Source organism: Chiloscyllium plagiosum, unplaced genomic scaffold (assembly GCF_037043375.1).
Source record: "Chiloscyllium plagiosum isolate Xiang-an unplaced genomic scaffold, Cpla_swu_hap1 HiC_scaffold_3, whole genome shotgun sequence".
Lineage (NCBI taxonomy): Eukaryota > Metazoa > Chordata > Chondrichthyes > Orectolobiformes > Hemiscylliidae > Chiloscyllium > Chiloscyllium plagiosum.
In genome coordinates, this window is record NW_028270141.1 from 35870582 (window position 1) to 35890699 (window position 20118).

The 20118-nt window shown below is 40.1% G+C and overlaps 1 protein-coding gene across 2 annotated transcripts in view; it reads right to left on the minus strand.

The window, feature by feature from the left end:
• Positions 1-20118, minus strand: part of elovl5 (ELOVL fatty acid elongase 5) — a 98660-nt gene that overhangs the window by 27028 nt on the left and 51514 nt on the right. For both annotated transcript variants that reach the window (XM_043679614.2, XM_087978413.1), the window contains exon 3: positions 4668-4855. In XM_043679614.2, coding sequence (XP_043535549.2) covers positions 4668-4855 — 188 coding nt within the window. The remainder of the gene's footprint in view (positions 1-4667; positions 4856-20118) is intronic.

A 20118-nucleotide genomic window follows, 5' to 3' on the forward strand; every position in this document is an offset into this window, starting at 1 on the left:
GTTCCCATGATCCTGGGAGTCGAGGGATGTTCTGGGCCTTCTCCATGGTGCTACTGAATGCCAGATCTACTAGTCACTAATGGGTCAGCAGCTCTCGCTGGCTTGGACCCCCATCCCAACCCCCATTCCACGCAATGTCTTCATTCTGGGCACAGGTTTGTCAATGCTTGTTCTACAAGTCATTTGGCAGGCTTTCCCTGGCACCAAGCAACAGCCTCGAAACCACCACCAAGATTCCCGCCATTGAATCATTCCATAGAGGTCATTCATCCCATCATGACTGTGTTAGCTTCGTGAAAATGAAATCCTCATCTCTTTCTGACCTTTTTGTCCATCCACTTAAAGGCGGGTCTTCGTATCTACTCTATCAAGGCCCTTTCTTAATTTTAACATATTAAATCTCCAGTGAAACTCCTAAATTGTAAGGACGACAACGTCAACTTTCCAGTCTCTCACTAATAAATGCAGTCCCTCGTCCATTGAGAATGATGGGAGGGGCAGACAAAGATGTGGTAAATGTCAGCGCATGTGTGGAAACTAATGAGGTTAACAAAAAAACAGTATGCCAGTGATGAAGGGGAAGGAATTAATTTTAAAATCTTGAGCATATCTGGGTATCAGACCATGGGGAGAATTGTATGGGGGTAGAAGTGGAGCCAGAGAGGCAACGTGCCACTGGAAATGCATTCACTGAGAAAACCAAGCAGGCGTGTAACCTCCTAAAGGCAGCTCCCTCGGAGCTAGACAGTGAGGTGATGACATGGTTCACAGTATGAACAACAGCAGTGACAATTCAGGTGGCTCACCTGGTCACCGTAATAGCTCATAATTGGCAACTTTAGACAGAATGTGACAAGGAATTTTAAAAAAGGATGGGCAACAAAGCATTCGAGCATGCATAAGGAAGTGATACTCCAGTTCAGCTCTTCCAATAGTGAGGGACAAGTGGTAACTTGTATTCTTCTAGCTATGGACGGAGTTAAGTGGAAATTCACTGCACCTCTACCACCCATTGTAACAAGGAAGTGGTTACAAGACTTCCATGATCATTCAGAAAGACTGAGTGACACTCAGCTGGGCGGGGAATTCATATTTAATGAAAGGAACCTAATGTGATACAAATTGCTCCAGTCACTTGACAGCTACATTGCTTTATTTCAATTTATACCTGAAAATTCATGAATATGCGCAACAAACAAGTTCCAGGTTGTGTTTTAATATCTTACCATTGCTTTCATTAATGATACTTATCAACTGAATGTGAAAACATCTGGAGAAATTAGGATCACATTACTCCCAATGATTTAAAGAACTTACCAAAATTCAAAAGCAATTTCCACGTACACTGCTCATAGGTATAAAGGAAGCTAAGGAATTTCAAAACCTCCACCACGTGTCCAATGTATGAGCTTAGTTCTAAGTGAATCATTAATCAAACAATAATGCAAGTTTAACAAATGTTTTTTTGTATTGATAATTATTAATTTATAATCAATTTAACCTGTTCTTATTGTTTCCCGTATTTGCACACGGGCCACGGTGGCTTCTTTGGTCATTCTTTGAGCTGAGGGATGTAATTAATAAACGGTCAGGGTAATACGATGCTTGGCCTTTCAGCACAGAATCATCAAGATCAATCAGGTCAGCGCTGAATGTGTTTACTAGAAGATTCCAGTCAATATGAAGCTGGTGTCAACAATACTGATCACTGGAAATCACTAAAAACCGATCCCATCAACATTTCCATCAATAAGTTACCAGATTGCTTCAAGCTAGTGGGTTAGTAAAAAGTATTTTTAACCAATTTTGACCTTTGATCAGCATCTACTTCCTGATGGATCTGAAGATGCACAGACAGCATTCTCATGACATCAGCAAGTGGTGTACATGATAACATCACTGATACCATGAAATCACAGACTAATTAGCAACAGCTTTAATTACACTAAAACATCACTGGTATAAAATGGGCAACTTGTTACTGGTGTGATTAATGTATACCACCGATACAATGTGCGCTTGATACCACCGGCACAAAGAACATGGATATCACTAGTTTAACGAACGGAGACTATCACTAGAATGATGATCACGGGATGTCATGGTGTAATGATCATGGGGCATCAGTGATACGATGAACACCATCTCACACCAGTGCATACGTTATCACTGCTGTGTGTTAGCACTGGCGTATGATTAGTAACAGCAACATACTTGTGAGGTTCGTGATGATATCCTGGGTGTAACGCATGTGCATTCCAGAATGGCTTCAGTGCCAAATTGCAGAGGTAAAGACATTTTATCTCATCCTATCACTTCAGAAAATTGACTAATCAATACAGAATGCAAAATGCCCTGAATTGCTGTCTCACTGATATTTTTAATTTGGATCAATTGCTTGCACAAACCCTATAAATATTGACAAGTTGTCTTAGCTTATTGGTGTCTGTTATTCCCTTGCTTGCTTCCTTTACATTAGTTCAACATAAAACAAAACAGACTTTCATAAACTTTCTCCAAAATTGCTCTGTTTTTGTTGAGTTATTTTTCATTTTCGTGTCTCTCTGACGCTGGAAAACATCAGAAAAACCAGGGCTTTAAGTCCTCATTAAAATCTGATTCTAAAAATTCTTATGAATCATTTATTGGAATTCATCTCAAGGGGACAAGTGATTATTTGGATCAAATCATGTTCCTGATGACAGTAAGATATCTAGAAACCCCTCTCTTCAAAAGGAAACCAATGTGTTGAAGAACTGGAAAGATAGTTGGATGCCTTGGAACATTATTCTTTTGTATGGACTAGAACAGTAATAAAGAGCCATTTCTGAGGAAGCTGGAAAAATGCATCGCAATTAAAACTGTCTGAGACACAAAAAAAGTTGTAGGTTCAAGCATTTGAGCACACAATCTAGATTAACTCTGCAACTTGGGAGATCTGCATGGCCACATGAGGACAACTCAAAAGAAAAGAAAATAATTGCAGATGTCCTGATAGCCTTTTCTTCCTTCACCATCAAAACAAAAAGGCAACAATTCTTTATTGTCTGCAGGATCTTGCTGCAACTAAAATGGCTATCATACTTGCAAACACTGTAAGAATAAGGGTCCTCAAAATCATTCACTACATGCCGCGAGTTTTGAGTTAGTTATCAGAAAATGTGGCAAACTGCAAAAAATTTATTTTTGTACGCAATCTATAAAGACAGACTTGGAGGAAATAATCTCTTCTTTTCGGTTTTCTTGCATTCTCTCTCTGACTATTCAGTTTCATTTATTTCTTCAGCAGCTGAATACAGTATACAATAATAAATCAAGAGGAATTCAAATGAGTACACGGGACTTTTTTTAAAAACCAGCCAGTGCACAGATGTAGCATCACAGAAGGTCAGTACTCTTTCAGCTGAATCGGGGTAATGTAACTGCTGAACCACTCACAGACCATTTGAAGAAGGGAAATTAAGTTGCATCCGCAAAAAGAATTTTAAAAATGATTAATTGAAAAAAAAATACCTTGAACACACTGAAACAAGACAAGCAAATGACCCAGTGTAAGCATGATTAGTTCTCCGTATAATCTTACCCAGTACAGTCATACATCACAGAAACAGACTCTTAGGTCCAACAAGTCCACACCGGCCATGTTTCCAAACTACACTAGTCCCACCTGCCTGCACTCGGCCCATATCCCTCCAAACCTTTCCTGTTCATGAACTTATCCAAATGTCTTTTAAACATTGTAACTGTACCTGCATCCACTACTTTCCACTACTTCATTCCACACATGAACCAATCTGTGTAAAACAAGTTGCCCCTCGTGTCGTTTTTAAATCTTTCTGCTCTCATTTTAAAAACATGTCTCTGAGTTTTGAACTCACCCACCCTAGGGAAAAGACCCTTGCTATTCACCTTATCCATAAACCTCATTATTTTATAAACTTCAATAAGGCACCCCTCAAACTCCTACACTCCAAAGAAAAAAGTCCAAGTCTATCCAGCCTACTTTTATAACTCAAACTCCCCATTCCTGGCAACATCCCGATAATTCTTTTCTGAACCCTCCCCAGTTTAATAATATCCTTCCTATAACAGGGTGACCAGAACTGCACATAATACTACAGAAGAGGGCTCACCATGTCCTGTATAACCCCAATTCCTATACTCAAAGGTCTGACCAATGATAATCAACTCATGTTAAAAGCATATTTCACATCTACATAATGTGCATTAGCAGAGAGAAATATAGTATTAGAAGGTAATCTATCCTTTGGTTGTTTGCACTTATCGAATTCTCCCTCCTCCTCACTTTGTTTCTGAAAGTAGCAACTCACACCAGTGTGTTATCTTACATGGGGGCTCATTTTTTGTAGCATAGCCTGAACAATGAGTGTAATGGGTTAGCCATCCTCAGAAGCTGCAGAACTTTCCCAGAGTGTACGATCAATCAATGGTAACACCAAGACAGCACTAACCCTGAGGACTTGATCCGATGGCTCAGCACCAGGCCAACTGCCTCAGTTGTCTCCAAGTTGTTTTTATCAAAAACAGATAATCATGAGAAACTGCTGGACCACAAGGTAGAGAAAGCAATTCATGGGGTAAATATCTGTGGTGGTTGGGGGAACAGATTAATTCATAAATGTTGACAAAATATTTAGATTTCTCACCTCACAAAACATATATAAGGAAAGGAGCGTTAATCCAATGTTATAGACCACTAGTATTCCCCTAGAAGATAGAGGTGCTTTGTTCTGCATGTACTTCGGTCCAGCCCAGACCACAAAGAGGTACAGGAGACTAAGTATAAAAGTAGGAAGATACTTATCTAGAAGGAAAAAACCTTCAACTCTGGAATCTGGAATAAGAGAGAAATGGGTGTGAGAATGACTCCTGTAGAACAAAAAGCAATTCAATCTGCAACTATACATTAAATAATAAATTAATGTTTCGGAAAAGCAAGCTTTAGTTCCAGTCAATTTTGAACTGATGCATAATGCATAAGACACAGCTTCACATGTATGTGATTTGCACAAAATAACTTATAAAGTTGTGATCTTTTACACGAATTGTGAAATCGTGTGGAAAAATGTACATATCAAATTAATACAAGGTACATTTTCTTCCCCCCCCCCACACCCCCAACCACCGCAACTGCTGACTGTGTCACCAAACTAAACAATGCAAATGAGAGAACCATGAATGAAATTACATTTTTTAAATTGCTTTTTTGTATTATGTTCATAATGGACAGAAAAACTGTCATTATCTAAGCTAGAAACTGAATAAACCCTAATTCCTCAGCATTAAGCAAATTGCTACGGTTCAGCGCTCTGCAAAACACAGAGCTTGTTCACATTCACCGGACAGACAACAGAAGAGGAAGCTTTCAGATAAGAAACAGAATGCTACATTGATAGAGTATCGCAAATAAATGAAGCAGTACACAAACTGTTAGGCAACCTTTTCCGATAAGCAGCCTTCAATAATCCAAAAGGTTTCAATGTAAGTACTTTAGCAGCAAGGCTGAATGAAGTTGAACGAAGGCTGAATGACATTCTGTCAAATTGGGAACAGTCTGTCCTTTTCTCCTCATCACTCTGTCATTTCATACATGTCATGTTGCTTACTATAGGTAAAGGGGAAGCATAAATAATTGTTTTGGTTGCAAAGTGAGCTCTCATTTAATACAGGTGGCAAAGATTCCTTACAGGATGTGGGAAGATAATACAATGCTTTCTCTGTACAGAGTTCAGACCTCCCCAATTGCATCCAGTTCTCGTGGGTGAAACTGGACAGCAATGTTAGTCTTTAATAGATATAAGGAGGCTTAAATAACTGGTGGCAATAAAATATCTTTCACAATCTGTCCTGTTCTGCAATTCACTCATTTTGTTTAATTTGACTCTATTTTTACCTGTTTGAAACATTTTACAAGGACAGATTGTAAACTAAAAGAATCTTGTCTTAGAATCCCTACAGCGTGGAAGTAGGCCATTCAGATCATCAGATCCACACCAACCTTCCCAGAAGCATCCCATGCAGACCCAAACCCCTAGCCTATTCCTGTAACCCTGCATTTCCCATGACTAATCTACCTAGCCTGCACATCCCTGGACACTACGGGCAATTTCAGCATGGCCAATCCACTTAATCTGCACGTCTCTGGAATGTGGGAAGAAACTGGAGCATCTGGAGGAAATTCCCACACAGAATGTGCAAACTGCACACAGCCTGAGATGTGGAGTCAAACCCAGGTCCCTGGCTCTGTGAGGCAGCAGTGCTAACCACTGAAACACTGTACAGCCCCATTTTAGCCATGTCCATTTCACATAACACTGAGGATTGTATGTTAACAGACTACGTATCTTGTTATGTTCCTTTATCCTGTACCTCCCTTTCTTTATTATATTCAATGAGCTGCCTTTTTCAGAGTCAGTTGCCTTTTGTCACTTCAATAATTTTGAATTTATGAGTTACGTCCTACTTAGAAGAAAAACCTAGGGTTATGGTGGTCTGTTTGCCTGTGTGCGACAAAATAGTAGAGAACACAGTGAAATATTAAAAGACTGTGGGGCTGCCAGAGACCAAACTATACAACAGCACAAAGAAAACAAATCTATAATTTACGTATCATCTTTCACAGCCTCAGGGCATCCCAAAGTACCTGACAGACAAACAAATAACTCGGAACCACAATCACTGCTATGAAACAGAAGTATCTAATTCTATTAGCAGGACAAGTCCAAAAGAGAAACTCCAAATATTCGAATTGCCCAAGTGACAGTCAGCAGAACCAGGATCAGGTAAGAACTGTTGAGTGTCTCAGCTTTGTGCATTCAGGTTGCAGAACCGCAGGGCTCTGAAGGAGATAGCTGAGGAGGTTGTGGGGGCATTGGTGGTGATCTTTCAGGAATCAGAACAGGAAATTGCTAATGTGACACCCCTATTTAAAAAGGGAGGGAGGCCGAAGACAGGAAATTATAGGCCAGTTCGCTTGACCTCGGTCGTTGATAAGACTTTAAGTACTTGGAAGGCATGGTAACATACGTCTAAGTCTGCACAGCTTTGTCAAGGGAAGGTCACGCCTAACAAATCTGATGGAACCCTCTAAGGAGATACTGAGCAAGTTAGACAAAGGAGAGCCAGTGGATATGACCTATTTTGACAAAATGCTACGCAAGATTGCTAAATTAGATTAGAGCCCATCGTGTTAGGGGCAAGGCACTGGTATGGAGAGAGGATTGGCTGACTGACAAACGGTACAGTGGGGAATAAGAGGTCTTTTATGCGATAACATCCAGTGACTAATGGAGTTCCACAGGACTCAATGTTGGGACCATAAGTATTCACATTTTACATTAACAATGTGGATGAGGGAACTGGCGGCATTAAGTTGCAATGACACAGAGTTAAGAGGTGAGACAGCTAATGTTTTCTAAATGGGGAAAAGCTTCAGAAATCTGAAGCACAAAGGGACGTAGTAATCCTACTTTAGGATTTTCTTAAGTTAACATGTACGTTCAGTTGGTAGTAATGTTAGCATTAATTTCAAGAAGGTTAGAATACAAGAGCAGGGATGTACTGCTGTGGTTGTGTAAGACTCTGGTCAGACCGCATCTGGAATATTGTAGGCAGGTTTGGGCCCTATATCTGATGTAGGGTTGCTGGTGTTGGAAGGGATACAGAGGAAGTTTGCAAGAATGATCCCAGAAATGAAGATCAATTCATATGAGGAGCAGTTAAGGCCTCTGGGTCTGTATTCAATGCAGTTTAGAAGAGTATAAGAGATTTGGATAGAGTGCACATAGAGACAATGTTTCTACCAGGAGGAGAGACTAGGCCACAGGAGCATAGCCTCAGAACAAATGGATGACTTTTTAGAATTGAGATGCGGAGGGATATTTTGAGCCAGTGAATCCGTGGGAGAATGGAGTTGAGAACCATGTCAACCGGGGTCAAATGGGAGAGCAGACTGGATGGGCTGAATGGTCTAATTCTGTTTCTATATCTTATGGTCTGGAGGGCTGGCTTTGAATTCTACTTCTGACAGATCTACTACACAAAGAGATACTAATAAAATATCAGTTGAAGCAAAGACAGAAGAGGCAATGTATGTGGTGAAAATATTTTTTGGAAGGATGCACTTGCTATACTTGGTGTGAAAAATGTCTGGTCATAAAGTCATAGAGTCCTACAGCATGGAGACAGGCCCTTTGGCCCAAACTGGTCCATGCAGACCAAACTGTCCACCAACACTAACACCATTTCCCTGCACTTGGCCCATACTCCTCTAAACCACTCCTACTCATGTATTTGTCCAAATGCCTTTTAAATGTTGCTAACATACCCGAATGGCTGATGGCCCCAATGGCTTGCATTCCCATTTTGAAATGAAGTGGAGGGGAGGTAGTGATAGGTCTTGTTATAATCTCCTCTAGAGACAAGATGAGGGGCCAGAGGAGCAAAAGGTGGCAATGGAATCATGGAATGACACTGCACAAAATTAAGCCATTGAACCATTCCTGCCCCAGTCAATCTTTCAGCGATCCATTCAATTAATCCTATTCCTGTCATCCTTTGCTCACAGATGCGCAAATAATTCCCCTTCAAGTTACCCTGACAACCCAAGGTACTTACAGACACATTGAATTTCTAATTGCAACATGTGTTTTCTTTCAAAAAGAGTACACACTGAAATTGTCTGTAGCTGTAAATTCAGTGGCTGTCTGGAGAGGAACCCCAGACTATCATATTTGAAAGTGCCAAGAGAACTTCAAAGGGCAATCCATCAAAGGGAGACAGGCAAGTTACATCAAACTAAATGTCACATCCGATGGCTACAGAGATAACTAAGGAGGCAGACTATCATCCATCTCTGCAAAAGCTCTCACAGATTAAGTCCCAAACTGCAGGTATGTTTTTCCCTTTTAAGAATTGATAAGAAAAGGAGTTTAAAAGACAATTCGGATCTGTATATTATAGTGAATGAAGATATCTGCTAAGGGTCACAACAGAGAAAATCTAGTTATCCCTGTGCTGCAGGAAGTCCCTCACTCTTTGTTAGTAGCCAGAAGGTAATCAAAATCGCAGTCAAAAGAAACAACAACAAAGGCTTTTCAGTTGACCTGTAAAGTCAGCCACTTCAAAATCAATTGTTCATCTACCAACATCATTGCTAACTGAATCATTCAACTTAACAGCCACTATGTCCCATCATCTATTCTTCAGGGAATGCAAAAATTGACCAGCAACATTTTTTCATGTTTACCTTTTCCGGATAAGCTTCTTACTGATAACGTGGTGAAAGCGTATTGAGTGATTAATTCTTCTTGCACTTAGCAACCAATAAACTCACTTTGTGATTTTGTAGACTTGCAGTAAATCTCTTCACATGGCTCAGCTCTGAGAGGAATGACACCACCTACTCCGGTGTCTCCACATACCTGAAGTCTGACCATCTGTGGTACCATTTTGATAAAACTTATTTGCACCCTCTCGATGTTTGTTCCCAAAGTATGGCATTCAGGTAAAAAAAACACCACACTCTAGATGAGATTGACCGAGTGAATGATGGAACAATCTCTCTTTTAGGCCCATATCAAATCCCATCCTTCCTTGGACTATTTATACATTATAAAATATGTTTGAGTTCCTTTTTATACAACATGCTAAATCTATTAAATACCTTCTCTGTTCCTCATATTTTTGTTTTCAGTTCTCCTTTGCACTTCCTATATTCAGTTTGTCTCTGAGCCTGGCGCTTATCATAAGCTTGCTTTCCCTATTTCAATTCAACCATTGTAATCACAAAACCGAGGGAATAAAAAGGTCTGTGACAAGAAACAGCATCGCAAAGCCTGCTTTTCAGACTGAAGGAAGGTATAGAGTGGGGTTTCCCAACAGTTGGTACTAGGACCATTGCTTTACTTGATTATACAGTGAGGACCTAAACGTGGTTTTACTGGGCACAACGCCAAAATTTACAGATGGTGCAAAACCTGCAAATATTGTGAACTGCAAAGAGAACAATGATTGACTTAAAGAGGACATGGGTGGGTGGAATGGGCACAGAAGTGGCAAATGCAATTTAATGCAGAGGAGTGCAAAATAATATATCTGGTTAGGAAGACGGAAGAAAGGCAATATAAAGCAAGGGCATTAATCTAAACTGGGTGCAGAAACCCAGAGAGTCCTTGGGGGCATCTGTGCACAAATCTTTGAATGTGGCAGATGAGGTTGACAAAGTTGTTTAAAAAGACATAATAATGAACGCAAAATACAGTGGACGCTGGAAATCTGAAACAACAACAAAGATGCTGGAGAAATTCAACAGGTCTGGCGGTATCTGTGGAGAAAGGAAACAAAGTTAAATTTTTGAATCCAATGACTTCTTCGAATTAAAAAAAAAGCATAGTGCTGTACTGAGGCGCAGAGTACAAAAACAAAGAACTTATGACAAATATTTGCAAAATACTAGTTTGGCCTTATCTAGTGCTTTATGTCTAGTTCTGAGTGCCACATTTTAGTGAAAGATAACGGCTTTTGAAAGGGAAAGGTAAAGATGGCTCTAAGAATTGCAGGAGAGGTTTCCCTTGCTTGGATAGATGGGATAAGATTGTTGTCCTTCAAGAAAAGAGGAATGAGAGAAGATTTTATACAGGTGTCTAAAATCATAAGGATTCTAGATAGAGTGGAGAGAGAGAGAGAGACACTCGGTTTCTTTGAAAGAAGAATATATCACTAATTTAAAGTGATTTGCAAAAGAAACAAAGGTGACTTAGAGAACATCCTTCATCATTTGCTATGATACCTCCTAATATCTCCTTTTGTAACTTTGTGTCAAAATTTGGTTGTTGTCACTAACGTGAAGAACTTTGGACATTTTACTATGTTAAAAGCAGTGCATAAATGTAAGCTATTATGCTGAGCAAAACACGTTGAGGCATCTCTTTCAGGCTCACACTGAAAATGAGACCGGTAATGGAAATGAACACTACGTTGCCCAGAAGAATGTAACTCCAACAACACTCAAGAAGCTTTACATCATCAAGGTCAAAGCAGCCCATTTGACTAGCAACAGATCCACAAATATTTCCGAATGTTCAGTGCCAACACACAGTAGCAGGAGTGTGTACCATCAACGAGGTGCACTGCAGAAATTCATTAATGCTTCTTCGACAACGTCTTCCAAACCCACAAACAGTACCGTCTAGAAGGACAAGGAGGACAACAACAAGCAGATGCGTGGGAGCAACACCACCATCAAGTTCCCCTCCAAGCCACTCACCATCCTGACTTGGAAATATATCGCCATTCCTTCATTGTCAGTGGGATAAAACACATCTAGCTCACTAATACATGATCTCGTCTACATGTGACTCCAGATCCACAGCAATGTGGTTGACTCTTAACTGCTTTCTAGGTAATTAGTAATAAATGCTGGCTTAGTCAGAAACCTCCACATCTTCTAAGAACAAAAGTAAATAAATTGAGTATCTAAGGGCCATAATTGCTGGCATGTCAAGAAAGATGGTTAAGGGCTTTCTAACAGCATTTATTTGTAGAGGGGTGAGTTCCTCCCAAGGGTCAACTTGCCCCATTATTTCCCCTACTCACCAACTCCAGGGAGAAGAGAAATCCTGACGTGAAGTTATAGAGAGTGCAAGGTGGGGAACAGTGGTGACCTACTGCAACCTATCGTAACATAATTTGGTGCTAGATTTATATGCTTAAACCAGGATAGATTCTGTACCAGGCGAAAGTGAGGACTGCAGATGCTGGAGATCAGAGTCAAGATTAGAGTGGTGCTGGAAAAGCACAGCAGATCAGGCAGCATCCAAGGAGCAGGAAAATTGACCTTTCGGGCATAAGCTCTTCATCAGATTCCTGATGAAGGGTTTTTGCCCGAAACGTCGATTTTCCTGCTCCTCGGATGCTGCCTGACCTGCTGTGCTTTTCCAGCACCACTCTAATCTTGACTCTAGATTCTGTAGCAGATGTACCATGCCTGCCGATTGCCCCACATTTGTGGCCAGACATAAAACATTCAGAAAGGCTACACACACAAAGAAATTGCCTGTACACAAAAAAAAATGTTGGCCTCTACCCAAATTATTTATCAAGTGTCCCAAATCAATCTCCTCTTAAACCAGGCTTTGGTAAAACATCTATATTAGTCACTAACACATGACATTCATTCAAGGGATCTCCATTCTGCGAGGTGGATAGAATCCAACCGAAGTATAGCTGCTGCTGAGTTCTTTTGGAAAGCATGTGTGAAGAACATTGCAAAGTGTTTCTGCTCTTTCGGAGAAATTTAGGGTTTGGAGAAGGAGAAAGGAACCGCAGTTACAAGGAAGGAGGAGCTATGCCATTTCAGAAAGCAGTGCAGTGCAATTTACAAACTATAAGATGGAATTTTGGGTTCAACTATACTTTGTGATCTGAGGATATATAATCACAGTGATAGAGCACAAATCCCAGGAGGTGATAATGAATCCATGCCAGTATCTAATGTGGCCACACCTAGAATATTGTGTCAATTCTAGTTGCTGTACAGAAGTAAGAGAAATGAAGGAAATGCAAAATGAACAACTGAATTGATAGAATTTGTTAATGTTCTGTTACTTGTATTGGTAAGATTAAGGACAATAAGTGGATGGTATTGACTGATCAAATACCATCAACACATATAAAAAGGCAGTGCCACAGGGGATGGAGTGTATTAATTTAAGAAGCTTAACTTGATAAATTTCCTTTGAAGATATGGTTTATACTACAGTCCCCTTTATGGGGCTGTCAATTTGTTAACAAATTTATTTCTTTAGATGACTTAATAAACAGGGTGTAAAAACAAACAGCTGGAACACTGGGCTGTTGCGAGGCAAGAAAAAGAGGTATGTAAGACTGTGTTCTGCAAATACTTTTGCCGTTTCACACTTCACCAGTTGAGTTTTAGGAAGGGTGTGAAGGTTTTTGAAAGGGAAAGGAAAAGACTTCAAAGAATGGCTTGGGTCCACTTAACAAAGGACAAGGAACTTGAAGCCAATATATTTTAAGTTGTCATGAACTCTGGAACTCGTGGATTATGGCTCAAACTAATACCATTAGACTGAACAACTTTGTGCAAAGGGTACTAAATATGTGGAATGAAGGCACAAGGGAGACAAACAGCATGGAAACATTTTAAGAAAGAATTTGATAGATATGTGTGTGGGTGATTGAGAGGTATTAGTGTTTGGGGAAGGTCAGGTGAACAATTGAATCTTTTTCACTTCTGCACTTTCCTGACCAGAGGAACTTCTGACTGAAGTAAAACTGAATCAAAGCCCAATTTCTGACGATCAGAGTCCAGTACAATATTGAGACATTATAACCTATGTTGCTTAAAACCATGTATGAGAGAGAGAGAAAACAAAACGGTGCAGGTAGAAAACTTATAGAGGTGTGAGGAGATAAAGGGAAAGAGATACGGACAAAAAAAAACTTAAAGTCATTAGGGATAGTACGGTAAATGAATTTGCACCAAATGGCTATAGATAATTAGCAAAGCCAGAGGTAGTGGGGGGTGGGGGAGGGAGGGAGAAAGGATGAGGAGATGGAATGAGTGGGAACAAACACTGACACAAAGGAAACAAAAATTCCGGAGTGAGAAGCAAGAAATAGCCACAGCAAGAGGGTTATTTTTAATCATGACATCAATTATTTATTTCTGTGCGGTTATACTGGAAGAATAGGAGGCTGCTTATTGGAACAAGTGGACTGGAAGTATGAGTTCAGGAGCCTCATGATCATGTTGTCAAAATCTGACCTGAATCTAACCTCCCCGATCCTTCACTGCAAAACTATAAATAGAAACTAGGTGACACCACCTTCTTTGGTAAAAGCTGCAGGAGAGGGTTGTTAGGTTCAGTGGTTGTTAGGCTGTCATTCCAATTTCTGCATAATTCTTGCATGTTAGATTCAGCAGTCTACACCCATTTTGCTCTTTCAAAGAATCTGAATAGTCATTTCAATTCTTTTTTTCACTAGCTTCTTCTGAGTAAAGCAAGCCATTGCATCCAAAAAGATCAAAGCCATGTTTGGGGGCAGTATGTAAGGCAGAGAAACACCACCGATCTCATAGCATACTGTTTCCCAGGTACATTATAAAACAATAAATAAGCAGGCAGCAAAAGAAGGGGTTGTTTACCTACAGAGCACAGTTCATTCCAACTGACTGAGCAGCAATACTAAACCACTGCTAATGGAAATGGAAAGAGAACTGGTGTAACATAGAGCAAAGGTACAGTCATGAGAGATGGCAGCCAGAGAGTGGGTTCCTCTCATTATTCACAAAATTGCAACCAGATTGAGACAATTAACTCAATAAAAATATAGCTCTAGTAATTTAAAATAAATTAGCATATTCAATTTTTTGATATAAATCAATAGACAATTAAAAGAGCAAAGGGTGTTGAAATCTCTTCGTTTGGCAGCTACTTTAATGATTTTTTGCATTTGCAGCATGACAGGTCACCCAGAAAAATGCAACACTGAAGTAACGTTTCCATAAATGGAGATAATACTATAAAGGAGGCAGTGTTTAAAACACAGAAGGATTATTGTAAATTATGTCAACATATTTCTTTGCAGCACTTTCTTTCTAACATTACAATAGGCAAAGCTGCTCTCTGACCTCTTAAGCTGTTGCCTTTGTAACATTTCACTAAAGTTTTTTTTCACCTATAGCTTTTTCTCATTTGAAAAAAAATCCCTAAGACAATGAGTATTGTTTAAGTTAAGAAAGACATAGATAGCTTTGAGGTCATTTGTTTCAGCAGGATTTATACTGCAACTATTCAACTCTTTAATCTGTGGTTTCAGCAGATTTGTACAGCTGTTACACTCTGGTAACTAAACACAAATGTTTCTTTCTTGTCACTTGCTTTGCAGTTTTTGCCCCTTTTAGCTTATTCGGCACATGCCTACTGAACAAAACATCCTCTCATGACTCAAATCTATACTGTACTCAAACCGTAGGCATTTTAAAGTACTGAGCATTTTCATTGGAAAGATAATTGAAGATAGCAGGTAATTTTTGAAGTGTACATGCCCAACAATTATGAGGCTAAAGATTAAATCTGAAGCTTTCAAGGTCATAAACCACAAGAATTAAGAGCTCAAGTTGTACTGACAAAATATTTTAAAATTGCAAGTACTAGAAATATGGAATAAATGTTGAACAATCAATCTTTCAGTGTTTTATGGCTCTGCTTCAGATATTCAGTCTCGTTATGTGTGATTGATAGGTATGTGGATAAAAAAAGTGCAGATACCACTAAGTGCCTTTCCTATGTACAACAAAGATGCTCACGCTCAGATGTCACAGGAGATGTGTGTACAGGAATATACTCATGTGCAGAGGTATACATCTATGAACATTCTTGTCCTTTTGGAGGCATTTCCAACCTTTTCAGTGCAGCTCAACACCTCTGAAAAATTTCAAGATGGCATTTGGAACTGACCACACAAGTGTGTGGCTGGTAAGTCATTGGACAATAAGGAGTGAGAGTATTAATATGACATAGTATGTACTTCCAACACTTTCTGTTTTCTTTGTCATGCTAAGTTCAATATAACTCTGTCTTTCCCCACGAAAGAAAATGCTGCCCAACTTCATGGTACCAGAGGAGAAAATTCAGATATAAAACCAAACGAACTGCAAATGCTGGAAATCAGAGAGTCTAAAATTGATAAGGAGGTACTGGATAGGCTAAACAAAAACCAAAAGAACCACAGATGCTGTATATCAGAAACAAAAACAGAAATTGCTGGAAAAGGTCAGCAAATCTGGCAGCATCTGCGGAGAGGAATCAGAGTTAATGTTTCGGATTGAGTGGCTTGACCTGAAACATTAAATTGATTTCTCTCCATCGATGCTGCCAGATCTGCTGAGCTTTTCTGGCAATTTTGTGTTTTGGTACTAAATAGACTGTCCTCTGAACTTAAAGTTGATAAGTTACCAGGGCCAGCCGAATGTAGAACAGAATCATGGAATCAGGTCATTCAGCCCCCTGAGTCTTACACTGACTCTCTGAAGAGCACCCCACCCAAACCCACACCATCCCTGTAATCCTACATTCCCCACTGCTAATCCACACTCCCTGGATATTATGTGTGATTTAGCATGGTCAATCCAACTAACCTGCACATCTTTGGACTGTGGAAGGAAAGCAGAGCACCCAGAGGAAACCTAAACAGACACGGGAGAACGTGCAAACTTTCACAGAGAGTCAGCCAAGGGTGGAATCGAACCCAGGTCCCTGGGGCTGTGAGGCAGCAGTGCTAACCACTGAGCCACTGTGCTGCCCACTATATCCAAGGATGTACCCAAGGATTCTAACCATGGCAGCCTATAGTAACCAATAATAGAGTTAAACATTTCTGATCTATCCTGAGTTGTATTCCAAACAATGTAGCTGATGGCAGTTAATATCTCATAAGACTTTAAATGAATGAGAAATCCATAATACAGCTGCAAGGACAATACAGAGGAGAGCTAAAGCCTCACATCATGGTACCAAGAACAGTATTATCAGATCTCTAAGAAATTATATCGTAAGCTGCAAAAACAAAAGTGGTTAAGTATGAACCTGCAGTGAGTATTACTGACATGTAGCCCGAGTTGCATGTCACGGCACAAACTATTGACAAACTCCTTGACATCCACACAAATATACTATCTACACACAGGTCACTGAATAACAAGCAAGCATGTGGAGCTTGCACAGTCAGTGAATTGTTAAAATGTAGGACAAAGCCATTTGGCCCATCGCATTTGTGCTAGCTCTTAAAATATGCACACCACTGTGTACCATCCTCCCACCTTGACTTTGCAATCAAATGCATTCTAGCTTTGCAGATATGAATCTAATTCCATTCTGAATGCATAACAGAATCTGCCACCAGCACATCTCACGTAGCGCATTCCAGATTATTACCACTTCTTAAGTGAATAATAATCTCCTCACATTACCACTTGTTCTTTTGTCAATTATCTTAAATCTGTGCCCTCCTGTTCTCAATTCTTCCACCAGTTAGAACAACTTTTCCCCATCTATGCTATTCTGACACCCCATGATTTTGAATACCTTTATCAACTTTCTGAACCTTGTCTTCTCCAAGGTAAATATTACCTACCTCTTTAACTTATCTATGCAACTGAAGTTCCTCATCCCTGAATCATTCTCATGAATCTTTTCTGCACCTTCTCTAACTTCTTCACAACCCTTCCCAGAACTGGATGCAACACTCCAATTAAGGCCAAACGGACTTATGTTTTCTTCCTCTTACAAGCTATTCCTTTATTGTACTGTACTGCATTTTTTAATTAACTGTTCTCGACCTGTCTTGCTACCTGAAATTACAAATGTACATTTACACCAAGGTCCCTCTCATCCTGCGCCACCTTTAGAATTAAGCCCAATATTTTATATTGTCTTCCTGTGCTCTTCCGACCAAAATGAATCAATTCATAACTCACAGCATTAAATTTCATCTGGCATTTGTCTGCCTACCTTCATCTGTCCATGACTTTTTGAAGTTCTACACTGTCCTTCTTGTAGTTCATAATATTTCTGAGTTTTGCATCATCTGTAAATTTTGAAATTGTACCTTGTATACCAAGGTCTAAGTCATTAATGGATACATAGGGAAAATCAAGTATCCCAAGACTAACCCCTGGAGAACACCACTACAAACCATCCTCCAGCCCAATAATAATCCATTAACCACTATTCTCTGTTTTCTGTCACTCAGCCAAATTCATGTCCCTGTTGCTACTATCTTTTAAGTTCCATATGCTATAGTTTTGCTCACAAGTCTGTCATGTGGCCTTTTGGAATCCCAAGTACATCACGTCGACAGCATTGCCCTCATCTATCCTCTCTGATAGCTCTTCAAAAGCACTAACAAATTAGTTCAAGGTGACTCGCCTTTAAGAAATCCATACTGGCTTACTTTAATTAACTTGTATTTGCGCAAATGACTGCTAGGGGCTTCTCACCACTGAAGTTAAACTGTCTGGGCCATGATTGCTGGGCTTTTCTTTACACATTTTGTTAAACAAGGGTGTAATAGCAATCCTCCAAGCCCCTCTGACCAGCCCTGAGTCTAAGAAAGACTGAGACTATGGTCAGGACCTCTCGAATTACCACTTTCAGTTCCATCAGATTCCTCAGTTACTGAGCTGGTTGAGATGTGTCCAAGTACAAGAGACATCCTATCCAATAACTCCTTTTTCTTTATGGTAGACTCTTCAAGTGTCTGAATTATCTTCTCTCTCACCATGATCTGGGCAATATCTTCCTTGGGAAAGAGAATGCAAAGTATTAATTTAAAATCGCAACCTTGATTCCTGCCTCGATGTGTGAGCCCACATTTTAGAACACGGAACAGTACAGCGCAGTAGAGGCCTTTCGGCCCTTGATGTTGTGCTGACCTGTGAAACTAACCTGAAGCCCATCTAACCTAGACTATTCCATTCTCGTCCATATGCCTATCCAATGACCATTTAAATGTCCTTAAAGTTGGCAAGTCTACAACTGTTGCAGACAGGGTGTTCCATACCCTGACTACTCTCTGAGTAAAGAACCTACCTCTGGCATCTGACCTATACCTATCACTCCAATTTAAAGCTTTATCCCCTCATGCTAGCCATCGCTGTCCAAGTCAAAAGGCCCTCACTGTCCACCCTATCTAAGCCTCTGATTATATTATATGTCTCAATTAAGTCTCCTCTCAACCTTCTTCTCTCTAACGAAAACAGCCTCAAGTCCCTCAGCCTTTCCTTGTAAAACCTTCCTTCTATACCAGGCAATATCCTGGTAAATCTCCTATGAACCCTCTCCAAAGTTTCCACATCCTTTGTACAATGCGGTGACAGAACTGTATGCAAGTTTTTCATAGCTGCAACATGACATTATGGTTCTGAAACTCAATCATCTACCAATAAAAGCTAATGCACCATATGCCTTCTTAACAACCGTATCAACCTGGGTGGCAACTTTCAAGGATCTATATACCTGGACACAGAGATCTCACTGCTCATCCACACTACCAAGAATCTTACCATGAGCCAGTACTCTGTATTCCTGTTACTCCTTCCAAGTTAATCACCTCACACGTTTCCACATTAAACTCCATTTGCCACTTCTCAGCCCAGCTCTGCAGCTTATCTATGTCCCTCTGTAACCTACAACATCCTTCGTCACTGTCCACAACTCTATTGACCTTACTGTCATCTGCAAATTTACTAACCCACCCTTCTATGCCCTCATCCAGGTCATTTATAAAAATGATAAACAGCAGTGGACCCAAAACAGATCCTTGTGGTACACCACTAGTAACTAAACCCCAGGATGAATATTTCCCATCAACCACCACCCTCTATCTTCTTTCAGCTAGCCAATTTCTGATGCAAACGCTAAATCACCCTCAATCCCACGCTTCCATATTTTCTGCAATAGCCTACCGTGGGGAACCTTATCAAACACCTTACTGAAATCTATATACACCATATCAACCACTTTACCCTCATCCACCTGTTTGGTCACCTTCTCAAAGAACTAAGTAAGGTTTATGAGGCACGTCCTACACTTCACAAAGCCTTGCTGACTATCCCGAATCAACCTATTCCTTCCTAGATGATTTTAAATCCTATCTTTTATAACCCTTTCCAACACTTCACCCACAATCGAAGTAAGACTCACTGGTCTATAATTATGTCTACGCCCCTTCTTGAACAAGGGAATAACATTTGCTATCATCCAATCTTCTGGCACTATTCCTGTAGACGACGACAACATAAAAGATCAAAGCCAAAAGCTCAGCAATCTCCTCTCTGGCGTCCTAGAGAATCCTAGGATAAATCCCATCCGGCCGGGGGCTTATCTAATTTTACACTTTCCAGAATTGCTAACACCACCTCCTCCTTGGGAACTTCAATCCCATCTAGTCTAGTAGCCTGTATCTCAGAATTCTCCTCAGCAACATTATCTTTTTCTAGTGTGAATACTGACGAAAAGTATTCATTTAGCGCTTTCCCTATCTCCTCAAACTCCACACACAACTTCCCAC